An 11,095-nucleotide genomic window follows, 5' to 3' on the forward strand; every position below is an offset into this window, starting at 1 on the left:
AATTTTGTTGTATAATTTTATAAAATACGTACATGGTTCTGGAGAAGGGATTGGAAAACTACAGCCCATGGGCCCAGTCTGGCACGAACTGTTTTTGTATGGTCCTTGAGTTAAGAATGGTTTTTACATTTTTAAATGGCTGTAACACACACACACACACACACACACACACACACACAGAAGAGTATGCAACAGTGACTAAATGTAGCTCCCAAACCCTAAAATATTTACTGTCTGCCCCTCTATAGAAATCCTCTACTTTCTGCCTCTAGCCCTGTCTCCCCCATTCGTCCTCTCCCCTCTAGAGGCAGTCTGACTGATTTATTTATTTAGTTTCTGGTTTATCTTTCTACTGTTTTTATGGAAGCAAACACAAACCTCTCGTATTTACTGTACGCCCTTTTTCTCTCCACCTTGCTTTTGCACTGAGCAGTGCCTCCTGGAAGCCAGCCCACAGCAGGCGGGGAGATGGGCCTCACTCTTTTTTACAGCAGCACACATGGTATTCCAGAGTGTGTCTGGACTGATGTCTGTTTAACTGGTCCCTTCTTGTACATTTGGGTTAGTTCTGCTTTTTTAATTTTACAAGTAGTGCTGCTTTCAGCGGCCTTGTGCTTATGTTTTCTGGTGTTTGCTGCTGTAACTTTGGGATCAGTTCCTACAAGTCGGGTTGCGGGGTTATGTATATTGCCGAGTAACAAGGCACATGCTGTTTTGCTTGGTGTCGCCCAAATTCTCTCCATAGGGACTGTACCATTTTGCATTTCTGTCAGCAGTGTGCAAAGTAAGTAATGCCCAACAACCACCTAACGGAGTGTGTTGTCAAACTTCTGGCGTTTCTAATCTGATAAGTAAGAAGTGATATCTCCATGTAATTTAAAATTTCATTTCTTATGAGCAAGATTGAAGGACCAGTTACATTTCCTCTCATATGAACTCTCTGTTCACTTCTCTTGCCCATTTTTCTGTAGAGCTCTTGGTCTTTTTCATCGATTTTTAGACACTGTCTGTGTATTAGGGACAGTGACCTTTGCCTCTAATATAAGTTGCAAATCTCTCTCCCGTTTGTCTTTTTTATTTTTCTTAATTATTTACCTGTTTTTTATGCTGTGCAATAATGTTTATTATTATTATTACTACTACTATTATTTTCATGTAGCCAGATTTATGCATCTTTTCTCTTATTGCTCTGGCCTTGGAGTGATAACCAGGGAAGTTTCCCCTACTCCCAGATTGTAGAAAAATTCAATCATACTCTCTTTTCATATTTGTATAGTTTCTTTTTTTTTAAATATAAATTTCTGTTTTTTTAAAAAAAAATTATCCACAGAGCACTTTTGGTGTACACTGTCCCATGTGATTGGCTACTTTTACTCGTGTGATTTTAAACCGTAGAAAGGGGGTCTTTACTCACCTCTCCAGTTTGCCATTGTGCAGAGACTCCTCGCATCTTAGAATCTGAAGAGACCAATATATTCAAGGGGAAGGAATTGAAATTTGGGGAGAAGGGACTTGCCCAAGGACTCCCAGCCCCATCCCAGGGACTAGCTCTGGCCGGCCTGAGAAGAGGTTTATGAGCATCTGCTGTGTGTTGGCCGCTTGGCCAGGCCTGTCACCGTCCTTCACGTCCAAGCTGTAGGTCCTGCTATCAGCCCCACCTTATAGGTGTGGAGACTGAAGCACTGAGAGGTGAGCTGCCTGCCCAGCGGCGCGCAGCCAGTGATAGGCCATCAGGCTCAGATACCCGGGTGTCCGCCTGAGAGCTTGGCCCTCCTGCCTCCGGATGTCTGGTGGTGGCATGCATGCACTGAGCCCTTCCCTCCCCTCCCTGCTCCATGGTCTTGGAGATCCTTGTCTCCACGCCGAGGGCCACGGAGGGCCTGTGAATGAACATCGTCTCCCAGGGCGCCTGTTGGAGCCGGTGGCAGCAGGTCCACGTGCATTGCCTCAGCCCCAAGGGCCCGCCTGTTACTGGCAGCCAGAGACCTTTCAAGTTGTCCTTTCGTTCGTCCGTCCATTTGTTTATCTGCTCATTCACTGATCCAGCCCTTAATTCAACACAACTTACTGATGCCTGCAGTGTGCAGACCCAGTCCTGGCCAAGGGTGCCCCAGAAATGTGACAGGCGTCTGTCCCCAGGAACTCACAGTCCTGTGGGGTGGGCAGGTGGCCTCGGCCATCCTGGGGGGCCCAGAGCAGTGTCTCCCTCACTTTCCCTCCAGGCTTGGGTGCAGAGGACTGGCCGGGGTGGAGGGGAGGGGGCGCTGGGGCCTCCAGCCCTCCCTGTTTCTGGGGTCCAGCAGCGCATAGACGCGAGAGGCTGGCTTGTTGTCCGGTCCAGGCCCCTGGTGGTGATGACTCAAAACCAGCCGCGGAGCGGGCAGGGATGCCCCAGGCACACAGTGAGTCGGCAGCGGGCCAGGGCCGGAGCCTGCCCCCCAACCCCGCACACCTCGGAAGTGGCACGGCCCGGGGAAGGGAAAAGTGAGCCTTTGGAAGAATCCAGAGCAGCCCAGAGTTACCCAAGTCTGTTTGGTGGGCCAAGCAGACAAGATTTTAAGGATATTAGGTGATTTTCATCACACCTGAATGTGTCTTGATCACGTCTTCCATTTTTCCCAAAGCTGTAGACTTTTGGCCAAGTGTCTGCAACTGTCTGCCGACAGAGGCCCTGGTTGCCAGAAGAGTCTGAGTGAGGTTCCCTCTGGATCCAGCTAGTTAAGCCCGTGTAGCGCTGTCCCACGCCCCTGGGATGGGACGTACCAGCTGTCGGTGTAATTAAGGTTGCCATAAAACCCACCAGCTAGACACACAAATGGCTCCTCTGCTCTTTCCCGGGGCAGCAGCAGTTGTGAAGGCAAGTAAATCATGTTCAGCGGCAATCACTTCAAAGGTCAGCCTTCCACTTACAGCAGCGTTATTGGCAGGGATTGCCCGTAACACGGCTTGTTTCCCGGCCATTCGATTTTACGACGCCCTGATGAATTGGGCCATTTCCATCCATTCTCAGGAAGTGTACAGAACAAGGGTTTTCGTTCTCCTGGAAAAGTCGGGTGGTGTGTTGGTGGGCACGTGGGTAGTTCTGCCGGGGACAGGCCGAGGACCGCTGGCACATTGCTTCTCTGGGCCTTCACACCGCCCTCTGGGAGCAGCTTCCTCCTGCTGCCATCAGGAGATGATTTCTGTGAAACCCCCGGCCAGTGGCTGGAACTCAATGGGCCCTCTTCCTCCAGGCTTTCCTGGGTCAGTGTGTTTCCCGAGTGCGTGTGGGGATCCAGGTGCCGCCGCTGGAGAGGGGCTCAGGTGCCCATGGATGTCACGGTCCTGCCCATCGGCAGCCATTCCCTATGGACTCTTGGGGCTGTGTCCCCACCGCCCGGGAGGAGACGCTCCTCAGTGCACAGGCCACATCTACGGACGTGAGTTGGGCCGGACTTATTCCTCTCCTGGCACTTGCTGCCCCTGCCATCCTTGATTCCCTGCTCCTCGCCTGGCCTGTGGTGATGGGGAGGGCTTCGGGAAAGGCGGCAGGAAGGCCTTCAGGCCCCATGTGGCCTTGGCAGATGGAGGCCTGGGGTGGCTGGTGGGGAGAGTGGTTTAAGTCAGAGGTGACCGTGGCGCTGGGGATGGGAGGAGGGGATGGATCTGGAGCCATGATGACGGGCCTTGCTCCCTCCCCTCCCTTCTCTTCCCACCAGAGCAGATTCCAAACCCTGCCTTGGGACAGCACTGTTCTTTGAGTCGGGATGTTGTGCACTTATCAGAGCACATGTTGGGGACTCTGGTGGTCCACGTCCCCTCCCAGGCCCTAGACCGCTGCCCCAGCTCCAGACTGGGCAGGCCAGAGCATCTGCCAGCAGCACAGCTCCTATGCCCCTCCTGGCCAGGGTTCTGGAGCTTTCCTTCCAGTCCACACTCCAGGAGACTCATGGCTACCTGGGAAGGCAAAGCGGGCATGTGGGATCCTGGTGCACAGAGTGGGAGAGGAAGGGAGGGAGGTAGGTGGGCAGTTCCACGCTGCCTGAGGAGCAGCTACACAGGCTGGCCAGTGTTCAGAGGCCTGCAGGGCTGCCCTCACTTTTCTAACCCTGGACTACTCCTCAGGCTCCAGGGGGCCCACCCTGAAATCGCCCTAGCTGAGGGCTGCTTCTGAAGAGGCTCAGAGAAGGTAATCGTTTGTTCCCCACCCTCCCCCAGGAATTTGTCCCAGCGTTTACTGAGGCAAGACTTGGCCAGCAGGAGACGGGGATGTGGGCCCCAGAGAAGCACCACACCCTGGCCCTGGGCCCTGGAGCAAATCCCTGCATCTCTCTGAGCCTCAGTGTTCCTCATCTGGAGAATGGGTCTCAAAATACCCCTCTGTCTAAAATTGGATTTATGGAGTGCTGCATTTAATGTGAATTTGACTTATATATATTTGAAAGAGGATGATAGAAAATCTAGGTCTGAAACATTTGAAAGTTTGTAAACTCCAGTTTTTATTTTATTTATTTTTTATTTATTTACTATTTTAAATTTTATTTATTTATTTATTTTTGGCTGTGTTGGGTCTTGGTTGCTGTGTGTGGGCTTTCTCTAGTTGCGGTGAGTGGGGGCTACTCTTCCTTGCGGTGCACGGGCTTCTCACTGCGGTGGCTTCTCTTGCTGCAGAGCACAGGCTCTAGGCACGCGTGGCGCACGGGCTTAGTTGCTCGGCGCACGTGCGATCTTCCGGGACCAGGGCTCGAACCCGTGTCCCCTCCTTGGCAGGCAGATTCTTAACCACTGCACCACCAGGGAAGCCCCTAAACTCCAGTTTTTAAATAAGTGTGAAGACAGCTCGTTTCACGGCCGGCTGCCGAGGTGCCGGAGAGCTGTGTTTATGCTGTGGCCACATGGTGGCGCCCTGGGAGCTGGTAAACAGGCCACCAGGCCCGGCAGGCGGGCCCGAGGCACTGTGCCCGCGGCCGGCCAGTAGCTCACTATTGCAATTTAAAGTTGTGTCGCCCAGGAGTTTACTGCATGGAGGTACGTGTTAGTTCGGGTGCTGGGACCCCCACCCTGCCCCTGCCCAGCCCAGTTGCTGTAGGCTGGAAGGTTCATGTGAGAAAACGCCCTGAAGAAAGCGGAACAACAGCTTGATGCTTAATTGCGTTAGTTTAGAGACAGGAGGCTGTGGAATGTTGGTGATGACGTAAGAAAGAAAGAGTGCCTTTAAAGCTAACTTACATGCTGCGGTTCTGGCTCCGCGGGCTTGAGAGCACTGGCTCCCACGATGCACTTACCACTCCAGGGACGTTAGGCTGAGGCTTTGAAAGCTGTGAATTACGTGACCTCTTCAGAAGCAGGACCCTCGCACAGAGCATGGCCCTGGTATTGATGGGCGTCACTGGTGCCCTTAGGTGCCCTTGGCTAGGCGTGGGTGCCCTTCGCTAAGCTCTCCTTCGTTGGGCCCCCGCTGCTCTCCAGGGGACCAGTCTGACTGGGGAGATCTTCATGCCTCCCTGGGCCCACGCGCCAGTGGGTGTGGGGAGGGCGTGGGACGCGGAGGACTGTCCGTGGGTGGAGGCAAGGCTGTGGAGGTATCACGGGGCAGGTCCTGAGGTCACCTCGCAGCAGCCCCACCTCCACTCTTGGGCTCCTCAGCCTGGGGGCGCGTTTTCCAGCACCAGCCTCTAGAAACTCTCCAGCCCTCAGGGCACTCAGTGGCCCTCCTTGTCCCTGTCTGTGGGCACCCGCCCTGTACCCCTGGGGACCACCGGCATGACGGGTGCCTGCTCTTGCAGGTGGTGAGAAGCTACAAGGCCACCATCCAGCAGACCTTGGACATCCTCTTCCTCCGGGAAGGCTCCGAGTTTCTGAGCAGCACAGATGCTTCGAGCCGGGACTCTGCCGACCGCACCATTATTGCCTGGGATTTCCGGAGCTCCGCCAAAATCTCCAACCAGATTTTCCACGTGAGAAACCCTGTTTGGCATTGCTTTCAGTTTCAGGGTGCATCCGTGTAGTCCCAGGCTGTCTGGGGTCCCAGGTCACTTCTAAGGAGATGGTTCAGCAGACAGGACCTTTGGAGACAGATGGGCTGCCTGAAATCTGTAGGGTCAGGGAAGGCAAAATGCAGGTCCAGGCCTCCCCAGAGAACCTTCCACTGGCTCCCAGATCGGAGTGACTCCCTAACGGTCCTCTCACTCGTCCTCCGCCCAGCACAGCCTGGCCCCGGGGTAAGGGTGTGGAGGGGCGGCCCGGTCCAGATCCACAGGAACGTGGATGCACACCCGAGACACCCCTACCCTCCCTCCGCCACCCCAGCCAGCCTGCAGGGTTCCACCTTGCCCTTGCTCAGTGGTTTTGGCAGGGGCTGTGACTCAAGGGTTCAAGCAGGGACCCCGAAGGTAGACCACCTGCATTAAAATCCTGCATTCACCACTTACAAGCAGAGGGCCTGGGCCCATGATTTACCCTCTTTGATTCTCATTTTTCTCTTTGTAAACTGAGGGTGAGAATGTTTCTTGCCTCATAGAGCGGCTTTGAGAATTAAAAGACATAAATACTTATAAAGAATCTAGCACAGTGCCAGGCACAGGGAGTTCTCCATAAAATGCACTACCTATCATCACCAGCACCTCTATTACTATATCCATCACCATCACCATCACCACTATATCACCACCATCACCGCCATCGTCATCACCATCACCTCTATTACCATCACCACCATCACCTCTAGTACCATCACCATCTCCAACACCATCAGCAACATCATCCTCATCATCACCACCATCCTCAATCATCACCATCACCATCGCCACCATCATTACCATCACCGCCATCACCAACATCACTGTCACCACCCACCATCGTCTTCTAAGATTTCAAATTAGCTATGGCTAATCTCTGGTGCTGCCACCCTGAATTTAAAAATATATGTCAGGTGTTTATGTACACCATCTTCCTCTCCGTGCTTTTTCCCTTGTTCTTAGAGGATTCTTAGTGACCCTGAGCCAACCTGCCTCTAGACCTTCACTTCAGGGTTCTAGTGCAACCCACTGAGAAAGATAAGCCCTGGGAGGGCCCGGAGGGGCATGTCTAGCCATCGGGGCATCCTGCCTCTGACGGCCCTGCAGAGACCAGGGAAGCAAGTGAGGTAGAGAAAGCGCTGTGTGCCTGAGGCACCAGCCCTCCTAGGGTCACACCTCCTCACCTTCTGTGCAGGCGAGCAGGCACTCTGCCTGGTAGCGTCACACCGGGAGCTCATTATCGGGTTACCATGTGCCTCTGACAGCACATTAGTCTGCAGCCATGGTTCCAACTGCTCCTGACGTCACCCTCTGAATTTAGGCTCATTTAGAGGCTGTGGCTTCAGGACATCACTTAGTACACGCAACAGGTACAATGGAGAAGGGAGCTTTTAGGGGTGTTTCTGTGTGACCGAGCCTGTTAAACAGTGAGATTTCCCCTCCTGTTTGGAACCCCTTGTGCAGGCGTTTACCTCCCCGCTTGGCCAGTCACCTTCTCACTTACTATGCATTCTGGCTGCGCGGGACCCTGGGCTGGGCTGGGGACCCTCGACGGCTCACTGTGGAGGTGGGGAGATGGGCGTGTGGATTCGTTTTCTATCGCTGTGTAACAAATTACAAATTACCATAAACCTGGTGGCTTAAATCAATAGAAATGTATTCTTTCAGTGATGGAGGCCAGAAGTTTGTAAAAAGTATCACGGGGCTGAAATCAAGATGTTGTCAGGGCCCGCTGCCCTTGGAGGCTCGGGGGAGCATCTGTCCCTTGCTTCTTCCAGCTTCTGGTGGCTGCTGGTGATACTCGGCTCGTGGCTGCATCACTCCGGTCTCCATGCCAGCATCTTCGGGTCTCTCTCTGCTCCGTCTTCACATCGCCTCCTCTGTGTGTCTGATCTCCTCTGCTTCCCTTTTATAAGGGTGCATGTGATTGCATTTAGGGCAGTAATACACGATAATCTCCTCATGTCAAGATCCTTAAGTTAATTATATCTGCAAGTTCCCACCGCCTTTTTTTTTTTTTTTTTGGACATATAAGGTGACATTCACAGGTCCCAGGAATTAGGACATGGAAGTATTTGGTGGGACATTTTTCAGTCTACTCCAAAGGCCATGAGCCAAGGAGTGCAGGGGGCCCCTAGAAGCCGGAAAGGACAAGGGAGCAGATTCCCCCCCTAAAGACTCCGGAAGGAACAAAGTCCTGCTGGCATCTTGAGTTTAGTTAGCCCAGAGAGACCGTTTCGGACTTCTGACCTCCAGAACTGTAAGATAATAAATGTGTGTTGCTTTAAGCCATGAAATTGGAGGCATTTTGTTACAGCAGCAGCAGGAAATTCACACAGACCCCTAAGCCAAGGTCTGGGCAGAGGGCCCGAGGCCCCACGGGCAGAGTTTGCGGGGTGAGTCCGTCAGAGGCAGAAGCCCAGGTGGGAGCCTCCTCCACCCTCTCTGTGGCCCTGCTCTTTCTCAGGAGAGGTACACCTGCCCCAGCCTCGCCTTGCACCCGAGGGAGCCTGTGTTCCTGGCGCAGACCAACGGCAACTACCTGGCCCTCTTCTCCGCCGTGTGGCCCTACCGGATGAGCAGGAGACGGCGCTACGAAGGGCACAAGGTACCTCGTCCCTGTCCCCCAGGTGGAAGGTTGTCCCACTGACAACGCCAGCGAGGGGCTTGCGGCCCCTGAGGGCATGGACCCTCTGTCCAGGCAATTTGTGTTTTCTGTTTCCCAGGTGACCCCATGCCACGTGGCCTGGTGTCCACTCTAGGCCCCGGGCCCCAGCTGCTGGGCAGGGACGGTTTCCTTGATCTGTCGGCTCACGGGGACAGGTCATGGGGCTTGGGGAGGGGCGCAGGACGGAACGGGAGTGGGGCTGTTTCTCCATCTGCCCCCTTTCCCTGCTGAGGGCTGCCTCACGGGGCAGAGCCAGTGGGGCCCCAGCGCCTGGCGCTGAGGCCAGACGCCATCAGCTGTGCTAGAGCTGGGCTCCCTGGATTACACTGAACCAGCCTTGTGACACAGGCCCTGCTCCTGGCCGGCTCTGGGCCCTAGCGCGCTCCCCTGTGGGAGGGGCAGGGAGGCCGTGCGCCCTGTGCCGCGTGGCCTGCTCACCCCGGGTCACCCTCTGCAGGTGGAAGGCTACTCGGTGGGCTGCGAGTGCTCTCCAGACGGTGACCTGCTGCTGACGGGCAGTGCCGACGGCCGGGTCCTGGTGTACAGCTTCCGCACCGCCAGCCGCGCCCGCACGCTGCACGGGCACACGCAGGCTTGTGTGGGCACCACCTTCCACCCCGTGCTGCCCTCTGTCCTCGCCACCTGCTCCTGGGAGGGCGACGTTAAGATCTGGCACTGAGCCTCCCAGCGCGGAACCTTCCAGACACCGGCCGGGGTGGGTGGGTGTGTGTGTGTGGTGACGAGGATCTGAGGTTGGCTTCAGGGTCAGGCTCGGGTGGACACTGCCTTCTCTGCCCTCTGAGCCTCAGTGTCCTCATCTGTAAAATGGGGACAAAATCCCTGTGTCTCGTGGTTCCGAGGGCTACATTAGCAAAAGCACCTGGCACGCTGCTGGTGATGCTCAATAAACGTGAGTGTTTTGCTATTTCTTAGGTTATTTCAGCGACAAATATGTATCGGCTCCCCACTCGCAGGCCTGCTGGAGCTTAGAGACAAAACCTGGGGTGGGAGCTGGAGGGGGGGCAGCCCCCGTGGGCTCTGGGTCCAGGTCTGCCCGCCCCCCCGTCTCACAGGGCTTGCTCAGGCGCGGGCCGCCCTCTCCCTCCCCCGAAGCGTGGCCAGCGGGGTCCCCGGGTTTGCCCGAGCCCTGGGCCATCTGCGCTCCTCCTTGCCCACTGCCTGTCAGGTGTGTGCGCTGCCCACGGGAGTGCGTCTGCCCCGGGGGAGGGAGCAATGTGGAGAAGCAAAGGGCCCTTGAGGAGGTCTAAGCCCCAGGAGCCCAAAGATCCACCGATGGTTGAGGGTGGGGACCAAAGGTGCACGTCTCAGGACAGGGGCATCCCTGAAGCCTTGGAAGTCTCCCTGGAGGGGGCAGACCATGAGCCTGTGAGGAGGGTGTCCCCGGCAGGGGGTCAGTGAGAAAACACAGGGGACCTGAGGAGAGGCCACAGGGGCAGGCGGTGCCCAGCCTGGCCTCTCCAGAACCTGGGCTCCAGGCCCGGCTCTGCTGTCAGTGTAGCTGAGACCAAGTCATATTTCCTCTCGGAGCCTCAGTTCCCCCCTCTGTAAAGTGGTGTCAGAATCCCCAGCCTGCAGGCTTGCTGTGAGGGTCCAAGAAGGTCAAGTGTGTGGTGGGTGTCAGCACCCTGGGAGCTCCAGTCTGGGGAGGGGGACTGGGCAGATTGGGAGGGCCTCTGGGGCTTGCTGGGGCTGGTGGGTAAACATTTATTTCAGTGTGTCTAACTCACCCCTGGGCCCTTGGGAATCTTGGGGTCCACAGGCAGGGCATCCCAAGCAGAGAGAAGGGCAGTGCAAAGGCCCTGAGGCGGGACTCATCCTGAGGGCCGACCCCTTTTCTGTCCTTCATCCTCGTCCCCTGCAGTCAGCACGAAGCCTGGTCTGCAGTGGGTGTTGAGTGGATGCTGTGTCCCCGAGCTGGGCTGAAGAGGCCAGAGCCAAGCGCGTGGGTGGGTGGCGAGCACGGGATCCCGGGTGTCCCTCACACCGTGCCCCTCGGAGGGTGAAGGAAGGGAACTCCCCAGGCCTGGGCAGGATGCAGGGTCCCAGTGACCCTGTGTGCCCCTGGGCTGGGTGTGGTGGAAGCTCAGGGTGGAATCACTTCAGGGTGGAAGGCTCAAGAATGGCTTCTTTGGTGGAGGGAAAGATAACCGCACCGCACGCTCAGCCCTGGCAGAAGTGGAGGCCCGCACGGGGGGCTGCCCCAGCCTGAGCAGCGGGGGGGCTGAGTGTGCATCCGCTCAGAGCCTGGGCAGGCAGTGGACACTCCTGCCTCACCCCTCACGCCCCCAGGTGGCTTCGCCTGCTCTGAGTGGGGAGCTCTGTGACCTGTGAAGCCCGCCCTGGGGTCACTTCCTCTGTGAAGCCTTCCCAGGTTACAGCTGCCTCCCGCTGCCCCCTGTGCTGGGCCCCT

General features: G+C 56.0%; 1 protein-coding gene across 2 annotated transcripts in view; it reads left to right on the plus strand.

Moving 5' to 3' along the window:
- Positions 1-9,601, plus strand: part of WDR25 (WD repeat domain 25) — a 138,697-nt gene extending 129,096 nt beyond the window's left edge. For both annotated transcript variants that reach the window (XM_061181258.1, XM_061181259.1), the window contains exons 5-7: positions 5,766-5,936; positions 8,464-8,604; positions 9,122-9,601. In XM_061181258.1, coding sequence (XP_061037241.1) covers positions 5,766-5,936; positions 8,464-8,604; positions 9,122-9,343 — 534 coding nt within the window. In that variant the 3' untranslated portion in view covers positions 9,344-9,601. The remainder of the gene's footprint in view (positions 1-5,765; positions 5,937-8,463; positions 8,605-9,121) is intronic.
- Positions 9,602-11,095: the final 1,494 nt, after the last annotated feature.

This window comes from Eubalaena glacialis, chromosome 2 (assembly GCF_028564815.1).
Source record: "Eubalaena glacialis isolate mEubGla1 chromosome 2, mEubGla1.1.hap2.+ XY, whole genome shotgun sequence".
Classification (NCBI taxonomy): Eukaryota; Metazoa; Chordata; class Mammalia; order Artiodactyla; family Balaenidae; genus Eubalaena; species Eubalaena glacialis.